Raw genomic sequence first — 27,307 nt, 5'->3', positions numbered from 1 at the left:
GGGGTCATTTGACCCCAGTGCTCTTCCTGCCATGGCACGGGGTTGGACTAGATGATCTGCTCAGGTCCCTTCCGACCCTAGAAACTATGAAACTATGAGACAGAAGGATCTCTCATTAGTTCATGCTCTTCTTAAAAAACTTATTCCAAGGAAGGGGGACATTACCAGCTACCTGGTGATTAGCTAAAGAGCCCTAAGCCAACACTACCCTGTCTGCCTTGGTCATGTCTCTCACAGCATTGACCATAGCCAGCATGTGGTCTGCTGGCTAATGCTAAGAGGTGTTTATGTAAGGCAGAGGGGACAGGGGAATACCTGCTTCAGCAGGGAGTTGTAAGGAGGAGTGGGGGGAGCAGGAGGAAGCCAGGCAGATGCCCTATACCCGCAGTCTGTGTTGGAGCTGCAGCCAAGGAGCAGAGGGGAGGGGCCAGCCCTGCCAGGTTGGAGCAGAGCCCCGCCCAGAGTTGCAAAGCAACTGGGATGCTGAAGGATTCTGATTTAACTTGAACTAGGAAGGGGTCTGGGACAGACATTGCATAAACCAATTTGACCCCAATCAGTTAAGTCTGATACTTAACTGATACAGCCAGGTTTCTCTCAAACTGGTTTCAGCCATTTTCAAACTGGTTTATTTGCACTGAACATCTGTTCTGTTACTGGTTTAAACCAGTTTCTGTTCACTTAAACAGGTTGATGTGTTATGCTTGTCCCTAGCATAAAATTACAAAGGGAATGAAAACAGGTGGGCCTGGACAGGTGTCTGGCTATGCAAAAGGAACAGGAAGGTCTTATGGCCTGTTAAGAGAGGCAGTGATGCACCTTTATGACTTTCTGTACAATATTGTAAGAGACAATCCTTCAGATTTCCCCACTTTTTGCAGATCATTATGGATTGACTGAGGAGCTCTTAGACTCATAGAAAACTAGGGTTGGACGGGACCTCAGGAGGTCATCCAGTTCAACCCCATGCTCAAAGCAGGACCACCCCCACTTACATCATCACATTCCAGGCTTGGTCTAGCTGGGTCTTAAAAGCCTCCAAGGATGGAGATTCCACCACCTCTGTAAAATCATAGAACGTTTGTTGTTTGGTTTTGTTTTCAGTTGGGTCAGATGCAATATTGCACAGCACTAGATAGCTGGTAGACAAAGAGTAGAAAAGGCAGTGATAATTTAATAAGGGATCAAGCATCCAATTCAATGTCCAAAGGAAAAACTCCCAGGGATTTCAGTAGACTGTGGATCAAGGCCTCCATCAGGTTAAGACTATAACATCTTCAGTGACTGAAAGTAAGCTGGGTGCTTTACAGAAGCATACCAGGATAGTATTGCTGTCTGGATTTTTGTCAGTTAGATGTGCCACACCAGTAATACGTGAGTAAACTGTAGCAGGATAGAGAATAAAAGGTTATTCAGCTTTAAGGATGTGAACTATCACCAACCTGCATACGTGCATTGTGGCATAAACTCTTCCTAAGATTCCAAAATTGTCATGCCCAGATCAGCCTATCTGCCCAATGTCAGGAGAAAGAAGCAGATTTCCACTGACTGCTAACAGATTTTATTCTGCTGTGTTATTTTGTATCCTGTAGCCGTGATTTACAGTAAAAGGCATGCTGGATGCCAAGCAATTGAGGCAGATTTGAATATAAGGGTCAGGGTTTGTTTTTTTTGGCACACTAAGGAGGAACACCTGCCACTGTTTTGTCAGCTCTCTGCCTGTGCTTAAATTAGTGCACTTCCATTACGTAAGACAAGTATAACAGGCATTTTTTTCAGAGCCCTGTTGGGTTAACTTGTACTGCATTGAAAAAAAGAGGGAAGAGAGGAACAGAAATGTCAAGGCTGCAGAGGAAGTCGTACTGTAACACCACCATATTCTATAGCATATTTACCTTAGATATCAGAGTACTTAACCCACATTACCTAAATATAGGCAGAATTTTAAAGGCCCTTAAGCTATTTAACTCCTCTCAGCTTTCCATACAACTACTTTTCATAAACAAGATGCAAGATTTATTTGGTAATACCTTTCATTGGGCTACCTTTATAGTTGAGAGAACGTTAGACAGACTTTGAGAATGAATTGCCCTTGATCAGACCTATATCTCCTTTCTCAGACCTGCTTGTCTAAAAATACACAAATCTTGTTTCTCCCCTTTTCTGTGGAGTATCACAGCTACAACATTATACCAACTTTGAGAAACAAGTACCATTGTTTAAGGGCCTGATCCAAAAATAAATCCGGCAGCCTGCTCTCACCCCCAAAACAACCATAATCACCTCCAGTAAATCAAGTCCAGCCAGTACTCTGTTCATCCTTCTTAACTTTTTACAGATTGGAAGACCATTATAGTGCTCTGTGAGTGTGTATGTCAATCTTCTCTTCTTAAGATTAAACAAACCTAATTCCTTCACTCTTTCCTAAGAGGTTGTGTTTTTAAAGCTCTTTGTCTTGTTATTCTGCCCTAGTCCCTGTCTTGTCTGTTCACAATTTTAAGTGTGGTACCTGGAAACAGACACAGTATCTAGGTGGATTTCTAACTGGCACCGAGTACAGAAAGATAATTACATCCCGTGTGTTAGGCCATGTATAGGTGTTGCACTTCTATCACGTTCTGCTGGTACAAACTGCAAGTGTACAAGCATTCATTCAGTTTCTTCTGGGGGAAACAAGAAAAACTTTCCCAAAATAATAAAAGCTTGTACACTTCCTTCCTGGTCTGGTCTGGGAGGAGAGGGAAACACCCCCAGCTGCTTCCTGCCTTTTCCCCAAGCTGGGGACTGGTGGCTTATGGACTGAGAGGCAAGGGAAAGCCAGAGGGGCCAGGAACTTCTTGGCCTTATATAAGACACTCCTTTTCACCCATCCCAGAATGTGATTCGCCTTTTCTTTCTGCAGCAGCATTCCTCTCCAACTCCCAGATCATTGTCTGCAGTACAGCTACCATGCTAGGTATTCCCCATGGGATATTTGTAGCTGTACATCAGCATACTTCAGCTCATACACATCTGCTGACTTCGCCTGACTCAAGGACACGCTCTCTCAAGGGGGGGAATTCACTTTGAATCAAAACCAACACTATAAACTTCTTTAGAAAATACATGGCTAGGCAGAGTAGATCATAGAATACAAATAGAACTCACTGCTGGTTGCAGGTACTGGTTAACAAGAGAGCTGTTGTATTGTGCATTGTTTTCAGTGATGAACAGTAAAGGTGATTAACAAAAGCTTTTTTTTTCTCTAGATTTGGCTACTGCAATAAATGTATGTTTACCATTGTGTAATCTCTAAGAATAGCCGCAGGGGTGTTGGATTGCTTTGGATTTCTTTTTAATTCCATCTTGCTTGGCTTTTACCATAAACGCTTCAGCTATGTTGAGCCTAGTTTTTCTTGGTTTTTCTGGGACCTTGCAGCGATGTGCATTGCAATTTTGACTCACTAACTGGAAAGGCAGGAATATTGAAGCTTTAACAAACACTTCCCTTCTGTAATATGGCAACTAGTTGTTGGAGTTAAACAGGTAAATAGAGTGTTAAGGAAGGAGCTGAAGAGACAGCTCATTCTTTGAATGTTTGTGGTGTTTCCATTGCACAAAGGGAAAGAATGCAAGTAGGGTTTTTTTGCTTGTTTGTTTAAACTTCCTGGTCTTTCTTTGCAAATCCTGGGGACTCAGTAAGAGCTGAGACCCTACCTATTATTTTATGTATTTATTTTTATGTTGCAGACCTGCAGGCAATAGAGTATGGGTATAGACAAATAATCAAATAGCAGTGGGGGACTTTCTATAAAGCAGCTGACGCACGGTAGATGCTGTCAGCCCACTTGCACCCTGTTTTTGGCTCTCAGTCCGTACTAGGCTGCCCTGGTTTAGCTTTCACTTATTGTAGGGTAGGAGCAAGTGGTTGGAACAGTTACCAGCATCTGGTTCTTGTTATCTTGTAATTTCATCATTTGTTTTTACTCTGCATTTCAATAAGCGGATCTGGAGGAGACCTACGCACAGATCACAGGAGCAGGGTTCAGAGCTTGCAAACATGCAGCCTGGTAAGGATGGAGGAAAGTCTTGAAAATAGTGGCAGTGGGGGATTCAAACCCACACCAGATTGTGAGCTGTGGCTACACATGGCTGGGAACCACCTTTAATAAAAGCAATTGAATAATCTTCATTGATTTTTCTACCCCTCCCCCACCATTACCTCAGTCTTATTTGGACTGAGTTTCAGCCAGCTAAGTCTTCACCCACACTGCGGTTTCCTCCAAGCATTGAACCAGCTATGCTGGCTGGCTGGGATAAGGTAAAGATACGGAGCTTGGTGTTATCAGTATACAGAAATCACTGCAGCTCATGTTCTTCCTCATTCTTCTGGGGCCCCTTGTACCCATTGAACTAAAAGGAACGCAGAATGAACCCGGAGGAATACCACATAGGGCTCAAAGATGCCTCCAGGGCCATGAAATGCAATCAATTTTTGGCTAGGGTCAAATGGTCATCTAAGGAGTCAGTTATCTTCTTACCTCAACCTCCTTAATCAAAAATGGAAGAGTAGACATAGGGCAAGAGATAACCAGACCGTAAGGATTGCATGTTGGCTTCTTGAACAAAGGCCACACAGCAGCTTCCTTAGGAGAAGTTGGCCCCCTGCCTAAAGAACTGAAGTTTCCTGTCATCAGTGGACAAGTTTAATCTCCATTTTAATAGTGATTGAGGCATGTTAGGTAACTTTAAACATGCATTGCTTTAGTTTAGAACTGCACAGAGGTAATGAACAGGGTCTTGGGAAACCTAAGGTTGGTCACAACCAGATGACAATGTTTAGACATCACTCTCTTTACCTATGTAAGATGTCATGTAGTTTTCAAAGTGTGTTCATGAAAATTCATCTCAAAGCATATTTTAAAATATTCTAGACAGCTTCCATGCTAGGGAAAATAAGGAAAGCTATGACTTAAAAATCTGCTGCGGTTCCCATTTGCTATTTCTGCACAATTAAAATAGAATTCCGGAAAAAAAACATTTCTGCAATCTCCACTCTGCTTTTTGAGTTCTTTTGAGCATATACATGTGTTTGTACATATGAGTAAATTATTTTTTCCAAGATGTTGGAGTTTTCCATTATTTCAGTCGAACCCAGAAACTGGTCTTTTATTGGATGGAAAAATCTTGATTTCAGCACTTTAACTGCGTGGAAGTAGGGGGGATAAGAAATAGCTCTTTTTTACCAGGAAGAATGGAAAAAGTTATTTTTCTACAAAGCCGCTTTTTTTTTTCCCAAGAAATTACTTGTGATTTTTAGAATTACTGGCCAGATGTCTTGTTTTCAGTGGTTAGCTATTTACTATATTAGAAATGAAAAATTTTAGTCATCAGATGTTGCAGTCATTCAGTAACGGAAACTTCTCCTTTTTTATGTGATACTGAAAAATATTTACAATGATCACTATGTTTAAATGTTAACTCCAGAAGATCACATTTGTCTTGAGGCATGTTTTACAGTAAAAGTTGTGAGCATGGTTAGGAAAAAATCATTGCTTTGTGATTAAAATGTACAACTAACTAGCACTGGTGGCTGAAAGCTCCTTTGGCTCTGACAGAAAGTTACTTGTCCTGGTTATTTGTCTTTCCATCTGTATGCTTTCTTTCATACTTCAGTGCAGCATATAATGGTATTACCTTTATCTGATCGGTTATATCATTTTTACTCAGGAGATGTTAATTCAGGTTTCAAGTTTTAAATGACTGACTCCTTTCATATATGGCACATAAATGATCTATTTAACCTGTTCTCCAGACAAATATCAACTGAAAGCTACCTACCAAGAATGCTGGAGAGAAAAGAGGAGGCAACACAATCCCATTTTGCTTTCCAGGGCAGTGAATTGAACAGAATTGTTCTGAGGCTGGGCTTTCTGTTTTGCTCTGGGGAACCCTTTGTAGTAAAAACTAACCTAAACTAGAATTTTTATATATCAATTTGCAAACTTTACAGCTATAACTTACATTTTACAACTAATTCCACTTATAAAAATAGTTATCATCATGTCAGGAAAGGGGACAGTAAACATCTGGCATTTTTACTATCAAAGGAAGAATGATGCTTAGCAAAAAAAAGCAAAACCCCCTCCCCTACCATTGTCATATTTAGGACCTGCAATCTTAGAGCACTCCTGTTATCATGGAGGCTGTGGCTTTCTCAGCCAGGGTAGCTCTGCTCTCCAGAGGCTAATATTTTCTTAGTGAGCTTCAGTAGTTAAGTGTCCGATGGCAGCTTAGCTCTATTTGTTGCTGTTTCTGGCTACTTCCTCTTACGCTGGGGAATGGTTTGGTTTGCATGATCTTTGGTGCAGAATTAAAGCAGCGGAAAAGGATCTTGGAGTCATAGTTGACTCCAAGATGAACCCGAGTCGTCTGTGTGACAAAGTGACCAATAAGGCTAACCGCATTTTATCACGCATTAGCAGATGCATGATGAACACGCCCGGCGATGTGATGCTTCCCCTCTATGTGGTGCTGGTCAGGCTGCAGCTGGAGTACTGCGTCCAGTTCTGGGCGCCGCACTTCAAGAGGGATGCGGAGAATCTTGAGAGGGTCCAGAGGAGGCCGCTCATATGGTCAGAGGCCTGCAGTCAAGGCCCTACGAAGAGAGACTGAGGGACCTAGATCTCTTCAGCCTTCAGAAGAGAAGGCTGAGAGGTGATTTTGTGGCTGCCTATAAATTCATCAGGGGAGGGCAGCAGGGAATAGGAGATGCTCTACTTACTAGGGCACCCCCTGGAGTAACTAGGAACAATGGCCACAAATTGATGGAGAGCAGATTTAGGTTGGACATTAGGAAGAACTTCTTCACAGTAAGGGCTGCCAGAATCTGGAATGGGCTTCCAAGGGAGGTGGTGCTCTCCCCTACCCTGGGGGTCTTTAAGAGAAGGCTCGACAAACACCTGGGGCTGCGGTCATCTGACCCCAGTGCTCTTTCCTGCCCAGGGCAGGGGGTCAGACTCAATGACCTACTGAGGTCCCTTCTGACCCTAATATCTACAAAATGGGTTGACTGTGAAAAAGATGTTCCATTTATGAAAGTTACTGCTGTGAAGGGTAACAAAGAGTGTAGTTACATGTTATAGTCAGCACCTACTAAGTCTAAGGAATGTTAGTCAACGTTCAAGTTAGCATGTGTTATGAGTAGTTGCATGTTAAGGATTAATACATCTGTAATTCATATAGTTGGAGATGGTGCTGCTTTGGGTAGGGGGTTGGATTAGATGACCTGCTGAGGTCCCTTTCACCCCTAATTTTATTATGATTCTTTGAATACTCTAAGTGCACAGCTCTGACCTCCTGCTATAGCTTGGTGAATAGGGGTGTGGCTAGGAGCTGCTCCATACCTACCTGGCTCACCGCCTGTCTAGTGGTAGTATAGGCTCTTTGGCCCCACACTCCAGGATCGGCTTGTGCTGCCCACAGTGCCCCTACTGAGTCCCCCAGCTGTCTGCTCACCTGCTCCCTCCAAAACCTGCCTCTGTCTGCCCAGGGGGGTGTCAGGGCTCAATCTGGGAATGCAGGAGCAGTCCAGGCTCCATTTGGTTGCACCGAGACCCACCCACACTCTCTTCACCCTTCTCCTCCTGCCCCCACTTTCCTCTTCTCCCCCTCCTCACTTACCTGCAGCAACCTGGCTGTCTCAGTTGTCAGCCCAGGGCAGAAGAGTCCAGGAGGATAGCTAGTCCATGTTGGAATAGTGCCTCCTGAGATACTGAAGGACCACAAATTGCTGATATTAGCCTCATGGAGCAGACTGCAACATGAGCTGCATAACACCAGCTGGAGATAATCTTCACCTGAAGAGGAGTAACAGAAGCTCAGGGGTTACTTAGTTTGTCTTTTTCTGCCTTAATGTGTGGACACTACCATTGTAGGAGCATTTAACACATTTGAAAAGTAATGTGCGACTACACCCTTAGTAAATAGCATTGTGGGGGGTGCCAGGTGGTTGTCTCAGTGATTTTGCTATACAACCATCTCTTGAGTTCACAAGTATCATATTGATTAATGTATTTTCTTAACAATCAATTCTTTAGACTTGGACTCAGTCTGAGATTTGAAAATCAAATTCTGTTTCTGGTTTCTGTACCACCATGAGCAATAAAGAGTCTGCACATCAAATTCTGCCTTCAGTTAGACCATGAGTGGCAGTGCCTGCTTTTCCCTGGGCTTTGCAGTGGGATTCCTTTAATTCCAATAAGAGTTGCATAAAGCCCAGTAGAATCTAGCTAGTTCACCATCCCATACTTATGTTGTCCCTGTGGGACTTAAAAAGGATCAAAAACCTCTTTTGGCACTGAAAGGAATAGCTTAGGTCTCCAAACATAACATTTAGAGAGCAGGTCTTTGACAAAGTGCCATTTTAATTGATTTTTTTTCTGTCTGTCGCTTAAAATAATCATTTTTGGATCTTTGGGTACAAAAGCATGTATGGGATAGTGCTATGGGTGGCTGTACATTCTTTAGTTTTTGTGGCTTTAAAAAACTGCTTTCCAGAGGGCAGCTTCTGACCTCCATAAGCGGTTTTTTTATATGATTATTTGCTCAGCTGTCAGGGAAAAGGAATTGATTTAGTTTCCTTTGTTCTTTTTTTCCTAGGAACTAAACCCGGGAGGTTAGTTCTTTCCCTAATCAGCTCCATTTTTCATGTGAACGAAGAGGTTGCATACTTTGATTTTTTTCTTCATGTGGTATTTCTGGATTATCAAGAAGAAAAAGAGTCTTTTACACTAAACCCACCCCCGCACTAATAAATTATTCTGTGAAACTTCTGTAATTCCCTGTTGTAAAAAAGCTTATCATATTTAAAGTATTTCTTGTGTTTTAGGGGCTGGAAATCCAAATTGCAAAAATCGCCATTGTGATGGCCAAAACCCCAAATCCTTCTGCATCCAGGTAAGAATTAAGTGGTTGAGACTTTTTTTTCAGGATCCACACAATTTTAAGGCTCCTCCTCACTTCTGCCCCCCTCACCAAGAAGGCCCCCAGGTTTTGAACCAGCCAAATTACTTGCAGAGTGATGGGATCTCTTGTGATTCGAAGTCCTTAAGTTCAGGTTGGATTAGACAGATATTTATGTTTGGGATGTTTTAGATAGAGTTGGTCCTGCCTTGAGCAGAGTTTGAGTAGATGAACTAAGGTGCCTTCCAGCTCTGTTTGCCTATAATTCTAAAGAAGGAAGATAGATTGCCTGGATATTAATACCAGCAAAACTATATAGAGTTTGCAAGATCAGCCCAGATAAATATAGCTAAACTTCTACCAGGTAAATCTCTACTAAAGTTATGGACAGAGCTTCCATTACCTCAAGTGAGGCAGGGTCTAGGTGCCAACACATATGGAAAAGTTAATTAAATGCGGGCTTTTAACAGATCTTTCATGGCACCTGTTCAGGGAGCAACAAACAGCATAGCATTTCTTTAATAAACCCAGCCATTTTTACTGCAAAATACTATGTATATGTACACAAGAGGGGAATAAAAAAAAAAACAAAAAAGTGATCTATTTGGACAACATTTATTTAAAAACTCTAATCCAGTTTTAAGTGGACTTACTCAAATGCTTAGGTTTTATACCCTGCAAGGAGTCCCGCTGCGAGTACTGTGACTTCACTGTGCAAACTTACATGAGCCAAAATTAAAAAAAACAAAAACACAGCCTTAAAATTGAAGGGTCTTTGCAGGATCTGAGACCTGCATTGAAAATACCTTAACTCTTTCTATTTTATTATGGATGTGTTGTAGATTATGCAATGAATCGGTCTCGTCGATCACATATAGTAGTGCTGGCATTTGGCCATTCTGCATATTTTAACATGAGTGGCCTCACCCATCAAGCTCTGAAATGCTGGACAACAGTGTGCAAAAGAGATTAGGAAATGTGGTGACCAGCAGTAACCGGGGACTGGACTCAGTGACTAAAGAGGTCCCTTCCAGTTGTGTGCCCCAGTATTCTAACAACAGATGTAAAACAGTGTAAAGAATGTAAAAAATAGGATTATTTTCTTAATGCAAAATAAAGATCACACCCTGCCTCTTAAATTTTAGATAGAGTAAGTGGTTGATCTGATTCAAGATGCAAGGGAGGAAGGATGGTATTTTAGGACCAGCAGTGGCTATTTAAAGGTAGAGACTCTATAAAGATGTGGAAGGAATATATTTGCAGCAACACATGCCTTGGATTCCATTGCATTCTGCCTTTGGTAGCTTGTCATTTGAAGCACACATGTAAGTTTAAGCATGCAGATACAATCACTGAAGTCAAGGACAGTGCTCGTGGTCTTGAGACTGCGCATACTTCAGTACTTGGTTGACCTAGGGCTGTAGCATGTTCTTTTTTAACATTTAAAATTGCCATCAAGATTCATCATGTTTTACTTTTGTTTTGATCAGGTACAAACAGCACAGTATGATCTTAGTTCCACTGGACATGCCAGGAATGAAGCTTATTAGACCTCTCTCTGTGTTTGGCTACATGGGTAAGGAAAAAGTAGTAGTATTCATCCATATTTGCCACCATCTTAACACACCAGGAATCTTAGGAGTCACACCATGGGCCACTGGTGCTTCCTGAGTTAGGGGGGCACTTGCCTCCCCTGACTGGACAGTCAGCAACTGCGGGGGGCCCCATGGCCAATCCTGCAGGCCGGGGGGTGGGTCCCCCTGCAGTGGCTGATCCTGCCGACCTGCAACTGGCAGTGGCACGCTGCTGGCACTTCCAAGTCAGTGGGATTGGCCACGGGGTGGGGCTGCTTCTCCTGGTGCACTCCCCGGTTGGCACTGTCATGGGGGCACCAGCACTCTCACCTGCTCCACCCCTGCCCAGGAATGCTGGCTAACAGAGGGTGCACGTGCACCCCCATGCACATGTCACTACTGAGTCATACTGTTAAGCATTACATACTACCTGGGCACCTAAAATACCTATCTAAAATTAGAACAGGTACTGAATGTTTAATTTGTGCATGTTGGCAAACTCTTCATATACACTGACATTTGATTTGTTTTTGTTTACCTCTAGATCATATTCATGGCGGACATTTTGAGATGCATTTTAACAATGTTCGAGTACCTGTCTCCAATATAATATTAGGTAAGCTTCCTTGCTAAATGTCAAGTGACTTTGCAAGTCAATGTCATGGTGCTAACTTCAAGAAATAGTGTCCTTTTAAAAAACTGCCCAACTTATGCTAAGTAACCCTTATAGAGCTCTGAGGGTAAGGAATATACATGATTATTGTTCTACATTTTCAAGACAGTGTTTCCATTAATAGTCTTTTGGAGATAAGTTTATTCTTGAAACTAGTGTCAACTAGCTGACTGTGGCCAGGTCTGTATTTCTTTGCTTCAGAACACACCCAACAACTGGGTTCCTCTCTCTCTCTGTAGCAAGGTACCAACCAGCTACATTTAATCTGTTTTAGCTCCCTGATCTTTGCTCAGCCAAGAAAGCATTTCAAAGCATCTGGATAAAATTGGTCTGTCCCCATACCACAGCTGCAGATGCTACATGATATCACTTGATGAATTTTATTTGCTGGGGCAGGGAGCTACTTTAAGTAAATAGGGCTGCTATACCAGTGGTGCCAAAATTCTTTCTACATCATGGCAGGCTGAAGCAAAGCAAACCCCAGTAGAGCTTTTTCCCCACAAAAACAGGATCTCCTTTCTTCATTCCTTCCAACTATTAAAATGCCAGCTTTGCCTCAGCATCATTCAATACAGAATTCTTACATAGTCCGCAGCCATACCACAAGGAATACAACCAGTTTCTTCAGGACTGGGATGTAGTCATATTGAGTAAGCCAGCAACCAGTGCTACTTACCCCTTTGCAACCTGTGAGAAGATCTTTTTTGTCCCTTTGGCTTGGCTCCAACCCTCCTCTTTGGGTAAATCCCAAGATTTACAAAGCTTTTCCTCCTCGGCAGCAATCTTTCAAAAGTTTTCCTGATTTGGAGCCTTATGAATCACTTAATGTCTAATCTTTAAATCTAACTTCCATCAGTTGTACTCTGGAAGCTACAGATCAAAGAAAAAAATCCCAACCCCTGAAATGTTTAAAATAAGATTGGTAAAGTATTTGGGAAGTAACCAAGTAAATCAAAATCAGCTTAATGAGCCCCTTGAACCTAAACGGTACTAGCAGGAACTAATATAAGCATATGTCTTTTTTGTTTTGTTTTTAACATCTATGCAACTATTAAGAATCAAAAACACTACAGATAAGTTCTATAACCAGACTCCTCTGTAAAAGGGCCTTTAACCAGTATTTGCAATCTAGACATTAACTTTCTTCAGTAGCCCCTTGAAGTATTAAAATGAGTTCAGTCTGAGCATTTGTTTCCCACCTCTCTCCCCTAGGTGAGGGAAGAGGGTTTGAGATTGCTCAAGGTCGGCTGGGGCCAGGCCAGATACATCACTGCATGAAGTCAATAGGTACAGCTGAATCTGCCTTAGAAATAATGTGTGAGCATGCAGCACAGAGAGCAACCTTTGGGAAGAAGCTGTACCAGCATGTAAGCATACTTCCTCATTGTCTAGTTCATGTACAGATTATGAATACCTCTTTGCTTAGTGCAGGAAAAACCTGAAGATTATAATACTCACTGTAGCCGCTGCTACAGGTATTATTCCCTAACCTTCAATTCCCATGGACTCCAGAGACCTTAGGGCCATGTTTTCAGACACTGACCTTCAGTTCTGCAGGCACCAGTATTGCATGCTTCATTTTGTGCATCCTTTTTACCATCTGGGTGTGTTTGTCCCCAATTTGTAGGGCTATTCAGGGACTTGCGTGTCTATATGACCTTAAAATTAATCCTCATAATCATTTACATTTGCAAAAATATAGGCCTGCTTGACATTCGTCTTACTTGGGTGCAGCATCCAAAGCATTCCTTTTCCTGAGGGGAACTGCCAGTTTTGGCATGGCTGTAAATTGATTAAGTTAAATTTGGTTTCTGGTAAGTGTTGAGAACTCCCACAAGTTGTCTCAGACATCAAGTGTTCTTAGCAGTCAGCCAGGCAAAAGAAACATCTGTTTTTTCTTACAGTAAAAGGGGGTGGGAAGAAGGAAGCCAAACTAGTGTTTGGAACAGGTTACAAAGAGGCTTTGTACAGAATAAAATATAAGTGGAAGTATATCACACATTCCCGTTAAACAAAAAAGCTTGGGATTATTGCTTCAAAAGTAGTAAACCAGGGACTGTACACACTTCTTGGAATCACTTTAAAAGGAAGGCAAAATTAGACTGAAAATTACAAACAAGATTGTGGAATATCATCATTGAGCTGGCTTCACTATTTTCACTGAAGCTAAACAGGCTGGATTTATATGAAGGAACATTTTGGCCTTCTGTATTGTAAAAAGATGCAAGGTGGAATCCTAACTTTGTGAATGGCCCAGAAATGTTTATCCCCGACAGGCAGCTTCACAAAAGGTAAACAGTTTTAAAATAGCAGAGGACTGCTAAAAAGATTTGAAGTTACTACAAACCTATTGATTTAAGCATCTGGACAACTTTGAGTACAATACATTTAATAATGCATCAACATAACTAACACAGGAGCAAGTGCCCCAGACACCGAAGCACAACTCTTTCCTAGGTGGTTAGGCAACTAGTAATACCAGTTGGAGAGCACCAAACTAAGGGAAATCAATCCCAGTACATCATGGAACGACTTGGCAGAGAGGTGGTCTTGAGTGGGCAATAAGATGTGCAAGTTGGGAGAGGTAGGCAACAGAAGTGGGGCCCAGAAGAATGGGAAGACTGAATAGCAGCCAAAGGAGCAAGAGCCAAGGAAAGAGCAGCATGCTGGTTTGTTTCTCTCTCTCTTCAAAGACTAGTAGAAGCAGGCTACATAGTAACCTTGGAGGTGCACAACAGAGCCCCTGTTCACTGGGGTCTGGGCAACACTTGGGGAGACAAACTTATACATTGACGATGTTTTTGTCTCTCTAGTTTCAGTTTGGAGTTCTCACTTGAGGACAGGCACGCTAAAAGCAATGGCCTCGTTTTTGGAAAGGCTGAACAACCTCTCCCATAAATTTGGGAATCTAGTTTTGAAAGCTTTTTCCTGGGGCTAGTATCATAGCCAAGAAATTATCATAGCTGAGTTATTCTGGAGATCCAGCAGTTGTTTGTTTCACACTTGCTTTCTATCATATTCTGTCTCTGAAGGAAGTTGTTGCACACTGGATTGCAGAAAGCCGCATTGCTATCGAGCAGGCCTGACTGCTTACCCTGAAAGCAGCCAGCATCATAGACACAGTGGGCAACACACAAGCCAGGAAAGAGGTAACTTATGACCCTTGGAGTGGGGAGGAGGAGGGAGGCAGGGGCAAGCAACCAACCAGTGCTCTCAAGAATCTCTCATTGTGGGAATGGAGGTTGATCTTTCAATTGAATACTTGATCAAAACTAGCCTGCTGATCAGGGATGGCACTTTCACCATATTAACCAAAAGTGCTTTTCGTTTTTTCGTTTGTCAAACTGTCCAATTTCCTCAATTTTGAATAATAAAGAAATACCAGAAGTATTTAAGGTATTTAAACAACCAATTTGTCTCAAATAGAAGGCATTATTCCAAGCAGGGGTTGGGGGGCTTGAGTCTGAAGAGGTTGAGAATCACCAACCTACATCAATTCTGTGGGCCCCAATCATCTTCCAGTTACAGCAGCATAAAATCAGTGGCATCACTGTTTATGGATTAGACACTGCAATGGGAGCATGGCTTCTTTGGTCTTTCCCTGCAACTTCAGATGTGTCAAGGAAACAAACAGCCAGGCCTAGCAAAAAAAATAGAATTGCATTACTGCTTTAAGGCATGAAGCCACTTGTCTTGGCACAAGACGACAACATTTCTGTAATATATCTGTAACTAGAAAGGGCCACTAGAGGAGGGAGTATGGTACTAACCAGCAAGTAGGATAGTCCCCACCATCATGCAGCCATCAAAAAGCTGAAGGCCTGCTTCACTAGCCAAACTAGTTTGGACCCTGGCCTTTCTTCCACCTGTAGTTTTGGTTACTACTATTAATTTCTTTTATAAGTGTTCAGACACCTTGATCATAGTTGGTCATTGTATTAAGTGGCATGGAGCTCTCAATTTTGTGCCAAAAAAGATTAGGATTAAGGGCTATACTTGGATGGCTTAAGAGCAAAATCACAGAACCCTACTCTGGGACACTTTTGTGCATTAATTTGCATTCATTCTGTTCAGGGGCTAAAGGCACTCAAATCTTTCTGCATCAGGCTCTAATGAGACATTCATTCAAATACAGGCAACCCCTGCTTAACACTATTTTGCTATAACTCTCATTTAAAATTGATACCTGATTTCACTTAACACTCAGTGGGTTTCATTGTAACATTCATGGTCTCCATCCTGGGTCATTAAAAACAATTGCAGTAATCAGATACTTTCTGTTTTGCTTAATGTTTATTTCAGGAACCAATTAAGAGCGCTAAGCAGGGGTTGCCTGTGTGGTTCATATTTGATGACCCAGTGGTCTCTTCCCAAATGCAGCTTACAGCAGTGCTGTCAAAAGTAAGCATGGACGACTCCTACCCACTGAGGTTTTTCCTGAAAAGTCAGTGTTAAGTCCCCTTAAACATACAATTCAGCACCTGGATTTGGTTCCATGAAAGATGTAGGGGAAGTGGTGTAAAATTGCTGCATATCCTGTCCTCCTAGTGGTTAGAAAGAAAACAAACCCCTCTATAATGCCTAGTTCACAATCTACCATTTCTTTAAAAAAAAACAAACAGCTATATGCAAAGTTGTTGCACCAAGAGCAGTCCTTAAAGTGGTGGATTATGCAATCCAAGTCTGTGGAGGAGCCGGAGTTTCCCAGGATTTTCCTTTGGCTCATACGTGGAGTAGAATTTTTACCCAAGAGTACCTGCATTTCTACTTTCTAGGGAAGCTGCTTCAAGTGATCAGAGCTTCAGGTGCTCTTGACCTGAATTCCGCCATGACAGACTCGTACAGCCCCAGTAATAAGAGTCTGTCCTCAGATGCAGCATCGTGATCCAAATCCAACTTGAATAAACACAGCATTTTCTACATGATCTCATATTTTAAGTGTTTGTTGATAAAGGTTATGGAGAACCATTATGAATATTGGCCTGAACTCCACAGACTAAGATAGTTCTGTTATCAGCATCAGTCTGGCCAAATTTGCAGTTCTTACCTAAGCAGCAGGGTATACTACGCTTAAGTTAAGCATCACATTAGCATAGCCAGACTGCTTGCAGGACTTGCACCATCTTAGTCATGGTATGCCATGTTGAGGCATTTTTGCACAAATATTAGTGCAAAATCTGATTAAAACCTTCCCCTAAGACAACCTCAGTTTTGGCTCCTTGCTTAACCCCAAGTAACTTAATCAGTGATGCTCAAGTGGGGTGCTCCAGCACCCTGGGATACTGTCAAAGGTGGCATGTAGTGCTAGCACTCTTAAGTGCACAAATACCATTCACAAAAGAAACCCAGAGAGTTCCAATAAGAGCCTAGGATTAGAAACAGTTGGACCCATTGCAAATTTTGAGTTCTTTGCACTAGAAGACTTGCTCTGTTTTGTTTCTGTAGTCAAAATGTGAGCAAACACAAAGGGCTGGCATTTTTTTCCAAGGGGTGCCTAGAGTCTAGGCTGAGAATCACTGATTACAAATCAGTGCTGTGCCTTCCCATCTTCTCCCCATTACAACAGCATAAACTCAAGGGCAGCACTGACTAGGAATTGAACACACAGGGAGCCTGGATTCTTTTGGTCTTTCCTGTAACCTCAGACATGTCAAGAAAGCAAGCAGGCCTAGAAAAAGAAGAGGATTCATTTGAATTACTGGCATTTGGAGGCATGAAGCCGCTTGTTTTGGCACAGGAAGACAACATTTCTGTGATACACCAGTAAATCAGAAAAGGCCTTCAGAGGAGAGAGCATGGTACTAGTCAGCAAGTACCATGCAGCCAAGAGACACAAGGTTTGCTTCCCAAACTTTTCCTGTGAGCTCTTTATTTGTACAAAGGCTCCCACTTCACACAGCCAGATTCAGACAGGATAGTACCATTTTCACCTCCTGAATAGCTGCACGTACTAAAAAGGATTGGTTCCAAGGCCAGCATTGCTTACCAAAACAGCCATCATTGTTTGAACGAGTTGCATGGTTTCACATATTAAAGCAAGCAAACAAGCTATTGCAAAATGGCAAAGCTTTTTCCACTTCTCTGGTGTCAGACTGTCTTGATACTAGCAGGCTATAGAGCCCACCACTGACTGAGAAATTCTTGTTTAGGTTTGCCCTTATTCGGACCCTGCGGATAGCTGATGGGCCTGATGAAGTTCACCTCTCAACAATTGCAAAATTGGAACTACAAGACCAAGCTAAGAAACTGACTGCAAGAATGTAGTGTTTAAGGATGAACCTGTACCCAGGATGATATTGCATCTGCTTTAATAGCCCAGTTTAATCCACCAAATATGAGACTTTTCCCCTGAATTGCAAGAAATAGTAGAGGGAATGATGAAGGTAGTTCAACTCAGTTACGCCTATTTGATTTTCTGACTGAGTGGCTTAATTTGGATTCTGCTTAGATACTGCTTCTCAGGAAAGAGTTGCTAGAAGACCAGCTTAAACTGCTGAGCCAGTGACTTACGGAAGGTTATTTTGGAGTCTTTCCTTGGTCTTGCACCAGCACATTCCTTGTTCACAGTTTTGCTACAGGTGCCTGGAGAAGAATGTAAAGTGATCATCATCATCATCATCTGTCTATACCCACAAATAAGAAGTGCCTTTAAAAACAAAGCCAATTACCTCCATGTTTGCAAAAAATTGAGGAGGTACTAGGGTTTTAGTTTCCACCTATCGCATGCACCTGTATGGTGAGCAACTGCTGCACTCTCCCTTCCCCCAAACTGTGTAGCCGTTTCATACTTTAAAAACCACATACCTTCTAATCTCAATCCTCTTTTTTAAGAATCATGTTTTGATGATCCAAATTCAGTTATACCTATGCTAAATCATGTTAAAGTGAAAAAAAGCTTCCTAAATAAACTGCTGCATTTTTCAAATATGATCAAACCTGTGTGAGCCTCATCAAAAAAGGGAAGATATGGATATTTGCAATGACAACAAAGCATTCTAGTCCAGGATTTATTCATTATAATTGTTTTTAAATAGCTTGGTATTTTGTCCACCCACCAATGGAAAGTGAAGAAAAACAGACTCCTGCTACATTCTAGTACCAAGTCAAAAAGTTGTTATTCAATCATGAGGCACTTAGTTCAGGTAGAGATGTTTGAGTATAGGGAAAGAGCAGTGGCATTAGCTTCCAGCCTCCCATACAATAATGCTCTATAGCAGAATAGTGGTTAGGGTACCAGGTATACTTTACAACTACTTCCTGTGAATGTTCCCCACCCTCTTGCACCTCTATCAAGTCTATTAAAATTGTGCCTTCTCTATAGCCAGCAGTCAGGCTTTTGAAAGCTTCCCATTTGTCCAATTCTGTGGTAGTGTAGTTGTGCCATTTACTCAAGGTGCTCCAATGAACACCTATTTTCATACAACTCCTCCCATTTCTTTTCTGTGAAATATTAACAGAAGTACCATTCCATTATCACCCATGGGTGTAATCGCTGCCAACTTATGATGCAACTGTAGTCAACTGCAGAATTTGCCATTTAAAAAATTGCTTTGGTGTCTGTGGTGCAGGGGGTTTTTGGATTCAAATATCTTTGTTGCCTTTACATGATTCATTCTGGTCTCAGAATATACCATCTGTTTACATGCTAGACCTCCAACTTTTTTCCCTTGCAGGGATTTCAAAAGAAGAAAAATCCATTAAAAGAACAGCTGTGTCTCATTAACAAGGCTCTTTTCCCTTTATTTTAAAATTTTATGTACATATGATCTGTATAATGTACATTCAATATAAAGTTTTTATATACTGGATAGTGTATAGAACATTTCACAATTACACTAGGTTCTTACATAACTTGTTGACTTTTTTTGTTTCATTTTTTGCTGAAGCTTTTTCAATTTGGTAAAGCCAGTTATACATACAAACATCTACCGTTGTTTGATTTCAGGAAGATCATGTTAAATCATTAAGGACATCAGTGAACCAGTGCAGGGACAAACCCCCGAGTAAGTCAAGTTCAATGGAGAAGAGTCATGTCAGACTTGGGGCTGAAGAAAAAAAAAAGTGTCCTTCAGGTGGGGATGGTGGGGTCCAAGTGAGATTTAGCCCAGTTCCTCTAGACTGTAGTTCAACTCCAGTCATGCTAATTCATAAAGTATAAAAAACTAGGAAAGTTTGATTCACAGTCTTGTAAACAAATAAAGGAACAAAAATGTGCTTATGTACAACAAGAAAAAAATTCTTGTGTACCCATTTCAGCTGATCCACAGAGTGCTTTCTTCTTATGCAATAGAATCACTCTTTTTCCTAAAAAAAATATATTCATAGAAAAAAAGAATAACACTGTCGTGAAACAATCAGAGGCAGCAAAATTCATTTCAATGGAGGAGATGGAGGAATGTGTTATTCCTCATCACTGGCCATTGTGCCTTTATGCATCATTCATGGGTATTTCAGATCCCTTAGCTGGCATCTCCCACTTCATGGTCTACTGGGGGTGGTACACTGGGTATTACAGGTGATGTTGTCCCTGCAGTAAGGTAACCAGCGACTCCAGGGCCTGGCAGAATAAAGACAGATAGCAATAGTTAGTTTTGATCAAGATATCAAAATAGCAGTTTAACTTAATTCTGTTAAACTTGTTGGGATGAGGGAGAGAAGGAAAGGGGTTGTGTGCCCAGTGAATTTTCAGGGCTTGCCACCAGAAGCTAAAAAGTCTTCTCTGTCTATCCTAGTCCCTGTAGCGCACATTTTGTAAGGTTTCCTTAAAAACAGGGTGCTTACGGCTAGGAAGTATCTAGGTCTCTTAAAAACGATCAAATGAAGCTAAACACCTAGCAAGTGAGCAGAGAAATGCTTGAAAGCAGCATTATTCATCCACCATCTACCAACATGGAAGAAAGCCAGAGAACTGCCAAGCAAAAGAGAAACCAGTACAGAAATCTGTGGCTCAACTTGTATGAAGGTATTTCACAACAGAAACCCTCCCTCTGGGATTATGCTTCAGGGCATGCCTGGAGGGAGCTTCTATATTCTAGACAAGGCACCAAATTGTCTCACTACCAGGTAATGTACCCCTTCTGACATGCAGCAAAGATCCTAGCAAGCTTTTCAGTTAAGATAAGGAACTCTGTATGCTAAAAACTGCCAAGTCATTGAGCTAGCAAAAAGACCCCTAGTGTTTTAAACTAAAAATTAGGAGAAACAAGGGAGAAGTTCCTGCTAGCTCTCCCATTTAGAGCAGTACAGCATAGGACTAATCAAATATTTGCAAATTAAGTCACTGCTACAAGCATTTTCATACATGAGACCTGAGGCTTGTAAGTAGAAGCAGTGATTCAGGATTAGAAATGAGTACAATATTCCATTCACCTGTGATATTAACAAGGCATCTTGCATGCAAGCCTTTCACTTTTAGTTAAGTTCACAAAATGTAGAAACTGGTCTACTTTCATGGCTATGAAGAGTTCAAGCAGTAAAACAAGAAGTGGAAGCATGAAGTGGACAGCCCAGGTTACTGAGGTGAAGCAAGCTATCAGAAGCTTAAGGATCCATTTTTAAGAGACTGCAGCACTCTGCGTTCTCTGTATTTACAAAGGGCTTTGGTGCCCCCTATCCAAAGAAAAAGCTAATAATTGTCATTTTACAAAATGTCAAAGTTTCCCAGTATCCACCCCCGCTTACTTAAATACTAAGACCTAAAAGCTAGTATATGTCAAGGCTCTTCCCTTTTCACAGCACTGATAACTGCTATTTAACATCTCATGAGCAGAAAATGTCTTTCACGCTGTTCACTTTTGGTACAACAGCATACCACTTTCAGGCTTCCGAAGAACCATGGAAGATATATGTCCATAAGAGGGACAGTCATTGTTGGACAGCGCATTGCTGTATGAAAAAAGCTAGTTGTTTCTGCGTACATACAAAACAGAGGTAGGGGGAGGGAATATTCAAAGGGCACCATAGCAGAGACTAAACATACTAAATCCAGTTCACATGTTCTTCCAGCCTTTCCCTAGAAAATCTTCTGAACAAAAAAATTGTTCAGGAACCATCTGGCAACCAGTTTACTTAACCAGAGGTTCTCTAGCAGAAGAGTTACAAAAAGCAAGATTTAAGTACCAACAGCAGCAGCAGCTTATAGTATTTTGCAATACAGGAGACTACACGCTTGTTTAGATTATATAGCATGCATCTAGAAACAGATTTGTTACTGAAAGTGTCCTGAATGCAACATGCTTTTTGCAAAGTGGTATCTACCTGCTTTAGAGAGCTACACAGAAGTTAGCAAGCTGCCTGGCAGAGCAGATCTAAAGCCCACTTCTGAGGTGAAGGGGACTGCTACCAGTTAGAAGGGAAGGAGAAGACACACCTGAGGGAAGAGAAATAAGAAGCAAGGGAAGTGCAGACAGCAAAGCAGTTTGAAGCAATGATAAAAAGGTAGAACATTGTCAATGTTGGACTGAAAAAAGCTGTAGTTTACATTTCTACAGTGCCTTGAATTCTAGGATCTGAAAGCCCTTAAAAATACAAAAGGAATTTAGCCTGAAGGAAAGTTTAATCTCATTTCTCATCCACCTAAAGAAAAAAAAGAGGAGAACTAGCACACCTACCAAGCCAGCTTACAAAGTATGTTTGCATAAGAAATATTATAGGACTGTTTAGCTTTTATACAAAATGTTTGATTGATAGACTTGATACCTTTATTATTCTATATCCCAACATGGAACCATTAACTATGAGGTTTGATAGCCAAGAAGCTTGTCAAACAAGACTTAAAACAGTGTGGCTTTTGGAAACAGCTGGATTTGTAATTACTCAGTACTGGGCACTCTTCAAGTAGTGAAATAAAGCCCCAGATTGGTTTACTTAGTCATGCTTATATAGCCCCAAACACTAAGAACCTTTAAGGATAGTCAGTCAAACCGATAAAAACTCAGTTAACCGAGAGGGTTTTGAGATTCAGGCAGAAATTTGTGTAGAAGTTTCATATGGAAGTTTCCCCTTCCCTATTGACTCTGTTATTTATACAGTATTAACCTCATAAATCTGGATGTCAAAAATCCAGAATTACTGAAAAGCCAGCACTTTAAAAGCTACATACTCCATCGAGGAGTAGCAGCAGCCAATCCCAGAGGGGGAAGCTTGCATGCAGCATCTGCTGCTGCCATCCTGCACCACCGCTCTGTGTGCAGTCACTGCTCTGGGACTGGCCCAGATAAACGCAGTTGGATTCCTCTGAAGTATTTTGCCTCTTCTTTTGATTAGGCATGAGTCAATTTCCAAAAATCATTTAAAAAAAAGTTTAAGCTCTTCCAGCCATGGTTACTTGCCCAAGAGCTGTGAAGCAGCATGCTTGTATTATTACAGCTGTGATGTTGCAGTAAGATATCCCAATATCAAATAAGCAGCAAAAGTTTATGCCTCTCTGGCATAAAAAAAAACTAAGCATGCTGCTTTTCAGGAGCAAAAGATGTCGTCATTTGGAAAAAAGCATGTAGTGGAAATGAAGTAATACCCAGTTTGATGTCAGACAGCTTTTAAGGGTGACCAAACAGACTTTGGGTTCTACTATGGCATGCTACTAGGAGGGGGATTCAGAACCAAACAACAACTCAAGCCCATTAAAATTAGTAACCAATATCTTCTAAAAGAAGTTCAGATGTGCCAACCAAAGCCTTGCAGCTATAAAGATGTATGTCAGCTCCAGAGACTGAAATAAAACTTGTTGAGAACACAGCCCATTTGCAAAGCCAATGCAGAATTACAGGATAAGTACCTAGTGAAACCACACAGTACAATACATGGCAACTGCAAATTTAAAAGCCAAGAACACTCCAGTACTACAAAAGTTTTTCCTAGTAATTCATTTTACAAAACCATAAAAGCCAGCCTTACATATGTCAAGGTAGCACAATGAAATGGTCACATGACAGCACAAAAAGCCTTCATGATGGAACAAGTTGCACCTGCTAACTAAAAGGAAAAAGAGTCCAAAAGTGTTAGTACTATTCAGACATTTGAAAAAATGCATTTGAATGTTCAGAAGTGATCCGAGTGTTACTGACCTGCAAGGTATCCTGCAGTTTGGGTCTCAGAAATGAACAAGTCATGTTTCTGATCTTTGAAGGCACTCCACACAGAAGAACGAGACAGGATTTCATTTACCTACAACAGTTAAATGCTTATAAATTGGAAGACATTTAATTCTTTTAAAACAATGGAACTGAAGTTGGCGATTTGTGTGCTTAACCCCCAGAAAAGACACATAGAACCCAAACTGACTTAGATAAGAGGAAGGAGCCCCTGACTTCACTAGGGTGAGGTGGGTGGATATACAGGTGAGCTTTTTATTAGCTTGTATTTCTCCATTGTGCTCTGCTTCCCCCGCAACAGCCAAGCAACTAGGAGGAGACAATGCTACTAGCTATGTGCGTCCCACCCCAGATTTAGCCTGAGATGCCAGTCCAGATAAATGGTATAAGAGGCATCCCAGCTTCAACTCTGGAGCTCTTTTTAATACAGCTTCGAACATGGCCAAGAGAAAAGAACCAAGAACCACAGGGATATTAAAAAGATCATCATTATATTGTGTGCAAGCCACAAACATTGCCACTGGTTAGAGGAATGTGCATTTCTTGGGTGATATTTAAATGTCTTTTCAAATAAGTCAGTGCTTCCAAGCAGAAGACTTCCTTAAGAAGAATCTTAAGATTGTTTTAGGCTGCAACTCTATAGACCCTGTCCTCAGAGAAATGACTTGTGAATCAAGTCTACCAACTTTAGAATTTCACCCGTCAAGCCTTTCCATCATAGGCAGCTATGCACGGACTGATGTCAACGGCTTGACTTCGAGATAAATCTTGCCACTTAATGTATACATGCAGAAAAACCTCAGCTCGAGTGCTGCAGGCCAGTCGAGATCACTCACCTGTTCCCCATACTGTAGGCTGCGAGTCATAGACTTCAGGGTTTTAACAATCTGAGCCTTTGTGGCCGATGGGCTTTCCAGATTTTCAAGGCCAACACCTTCAAGCAGCTTCAGCAGGTATGGGACCAAATCTGCTTTTAGAGCCTACAATGCAGAATCATTTAGGGATATTTAAAATTCAATTGGCTGATAACATTTGAATGTACATTCCCTTCTTGTGCCATCTCAGAGATTAGCAGTGTGCATAACATAGGCTTTTCCCCTCCTGGGTTGTTGCCTGGGAAGTTACAGTTTGTATTAGCAACTTATCTTATTCATGGTGTAAGACCAAGTTAACAAGAGGACTGTTAGTCCAGCACTAGACCGATGTGGGGAAAATGATCTCTAACCCTCCGACAAAAATCACACCATGCTCAGAGAAGTGGGATATCAGATACTGCAAGCCAAGAAATAAGGCTGGCTTCTAACACTGAAAGGAAGTGCAAAGGAAACCTCTTGAAGTGACTGTTGTATAGAGTGGGTGTAGAGGTGGCAAAACAGCTTACCTGGGCTACTAAATCATTTTGCTCCTTTTGAAACATTCGATTAAGTGCTTCACAGGCTAGACCGATTGTATCCGATCGCTTTTTCATTCCATTCATTAGAGGACCGATGGTCTCAAGTGATGCCATTGCTCGAACACAAAGCTACATAAAAAAGAAACCAAAATATGCATCTAAAGATCAAGCAATAATTTTTTATAGCAGTAACTTGTAGCATAAAACTGCAGATCCACCTTTTCAATATTCCTTCCCTGTTTTAGACTCAGCCATGATGGCAGCAGGCACCAGTTGCTGTTAATTTTTTTTTACATCATGCTTCTCATGATCAGGATGAAATAAGCTATTTGCTATCCAAGTCAGAAGATTAAAGAAAAGAGTAAGCATCTATGGCTAGAAGCTACAGTGAAGGAGTGTAGCATCCTGCAGGAGAAATGTTATGAGCCCTGGAAGATTTTTACCTCTCCAGGTCAATAGGGTGACATAAGCTTACACCTCCGCATACCTTTCAAATAAAACTTCAAATTCAATACCTCGTTATCTGACAGTATGTGTATGACACGAATGGCACTTTTTGGAATGGCATTGTTCTTGTGATTCAGGGCCTGGATAATCTTGGGAAGGTGACCAAGTGGTGGAAGTTGATCTGCTAGCTGAGGCTGAGCGCTGAAGAGGCACACAGTTGCTGTTGTTATTGTTTCTAAGGTTTCCCCCTGTAAAACATGCTGGTCTTGATAAAACAATTTAAGGCATTTCAGATCAGAAACAGACAGTATCACTGCATACAGTTTTTTGGTTTTTTTTTTGTAGCTTAAGTTTAATTCAGAAATAGTCTTTGGACGATATTCTAGACTGCTCACAGATGTTTAAAAACAAGCAAAAATACCACTAAAAAAAACAAACCTGCAGGATCCCATGCTGATCCTAGTGCATGCCCAAAAGATGTACTGCATGGATTGGACTCAGCTCACCCAACATCTGTATAGATTGGGCATTTTAATAGGGCTTTTGGCACTTATCTAAAGCTGATTCAACTGGCTATTATACAAGGTGCCAAAGCAACCCACTCAACCACCTGATCTATATAGACACTGCGGAGCTAGGTTGAACTAACGTGCTATAAAGCAGGGGCAGGCAATTATTTTGGGCAGAGGGCCACTTACTGAGTTTTGGCAAGCCATCAAGGGTTGCATGACAGGCAGCTCAGGGCAGATGAATATTAAAAAAAAAAATTGAGGGGCCCTGCAGGCCAGATAGAATGGCCTGGCAGGCCACATCCGGCCCCCAGGCCACATTTTGCCCACCCCTGCTGTAAAGGAACCAACAGTCCAGTGAAGCGTGTTTTGGTAAGCAGGCCTAATGTCCAAAATTGAATGAAACCCAATATTGCTCCAAGAAAAACTGGATTCATTTGTTTGCAGGAGTGTGCGCACATGCTCACTAAAGAGCCACCCCCACAGAAAAAACTCAAACTAGATAAAAAGTGAAGCAACTGAACATGACTGACTATCTAGACCAGTGGTCTCCAAACTTTAAATTGTGCACCCCTATCGGAAAAAAATTTGAGCATGCATCCCCAATATATGTATATTTATTTGACATACAGACTGAGTGAGGGCTCCAGTGTCAATCTGTATATTAAAAATATTAATAAAGCTTAATTTTTATTTTTTTAGATAAAAATATATAAATAGAAGTTCTAATATTTTCTTCCCGCACTCCAATGGATCATCTTGCGTACCCCCTGGGTACATGCACCCCACTTTGGAGACCACTGATCTAGACAAGGGATCAAAGTCAAATTAGAAATTTAAGCATAGAGTACTTAACTGGGGGGGAGGGAATAACACAACACAAACCAAACCCAAATTAACTTAATGCCTTAGTGGCTCAGTTTTCCTGTGCAGTCTGTACCCACAACAAGATGCTTGAACAGCAAGTATTACTAGTTTTTGTCCACCTAGGTCACAAAAGACTGATGGGCAACTTCTTACCTTTGACTAATTTGTTTAAGCACACCTGAGCTAGCACTGGAAGTAAAATGGTTCAATTAACGCTCAAGGAAAGCCATTAGGGCACGAAGCTTGGCATAGGCCAACTACCCAAATACTTACCCAAGGTCCCAGATGAGAACCTGCAGATAGGTTTTGCAGTCTTCTGCATTAAGTGTAGCACCATGGCCACATATCCAAACTAGCTATTTTTGACCAATTAGTTATGTGCATGAGCTGCAGTCATACCTACATTTAGTTTTGTTGTTCATTTACAGATGCAGTTTCCAGCCTCCTTGTAATATTCCCTGAACACCACTGAAGTGAATTGGCTTATTCACCGTTTAGTTTCAATTGAAACTAATGATTTTGTTCACCCCACGAGGGTGAGCAAAATTAAGTAATTATAATTTTGGATACAGTGGATTAATCAAGTTACTCCAAGCCAGTTCTAGAGTGCCTATGGAACTGTACACAGTGCATGGAACCCATGGCACAGAACAAAGACCCATTTCTCAGCAGCTTCAAACATTTTTCCTGAAAATAAAAGTTTCCCTGTTAGTTGCGCTAGACACTTCTCTCCAAGCCAGCCAGTGTTACACACTTGAAGAAACTGTTTGGATTCGCATAGATTTGCCTACTTCTGCATTAAGTAGTTT

The 27,307-nt window shown here is 41.4% G+C and overlaps 2 protein-coding genes across 3 annotated transcripts in view; one reads left to right on the top strand and one right to left on the bottom strand.

The window, feature by feature from the left end:
* Nucleotides 1-18,120, top strand: part of ACAD11 (acyl-CoA dehydrogenase family member 11) — a 68,801-nt gene extending 50,681 nt beyond the window's left edge. The window contains 8 exon segments of the mRNA XM_019508710.1: nucleotides 8,870-8,889; nucleotides 8,891-8,937; nucleotides 10,434-10,519; nucleotides 11,062-11,133; nucleotides 12,403-12,557; nucleotides 14,223-14,339; nucleotides 15,809-15,918; nucleotides 17,340-18,120. Of these exon segments, the coding sequence (XP_019364255.1) occupies nucleotides 8,870-8,889; nucleotides 8,891-8,937; nucleotides 10,434-10,519; nucleotides 11,062-11,133; nucleotides 12,403-12,557; nucleotides 14,223-14,339; nucleotides 15,809-15,918; nucleotides 17,340-17,454 (722 nt within the window). The 3' untranslated portion in view covers nucleotides 17,455-18,120.
* Nucleotides 18,121-18,904: 784 nt separating this feature from the next.
* DNAJC13 (DnaJ heat shock protein family (Hsp40) member C13) overlaps nucleotides 18,905-27,307 on the bottom strand; it is a 104,257-nt gene continuing 95,854 nt past the window's right edge. For both annotated transcript variants that reach the window (XM_019508849.1, XM_019508850.1), the window contains 5 exons: nucleotides 25,191-25,370; nucleotides 24,664-24,804; nucleotides 24,119-24,262; nucleotides 23,256-23,355; nucleotides 18,905-19,747 (listed from right to left, as the gene is read on the bottom strand). In XM_019508849.1, coding sequence (XP_019364394.1) covers nucleotides 19,650-19,747; nucleotides 23,256-23,355; nucleotides 24,119-24,262; nucleotides 24,664-24,804; nucleotides 25,191-25,370 — 663 coding nt within the window. In that variant the 3' untranslated portion in view covers nucleotides 18,905-19,649. The remainder of the gene's footprint in view (nucleotides 19,748-23,255; nucleotides 23,356-24,118; nucleotides 24,263-24,663; nucleotides 24,805-25,190; nucleotides 25,371-27,307) is intronic.

The sequence above is a fragment of the Gavialis gangeticus genome, unplaced genomic scaffold (assembly GCF_001723915.1).
Source record: "Gavialis gangeticus isolate Ggan-Ray unplaced genomic scaffold, GavGan_comp1, whole genome shotgun sequence".
Classification (NCBI taxonomy): Eukaryota; Metazoa; Chordata; order Crocodylia; family Gavialidae; genus Gavialis; species Gavialis gangeticus.
Note: the sequence above shows the minus strand (reverse complement) of the source record. Positions and strands in the feature narration are given on the sequence as shown.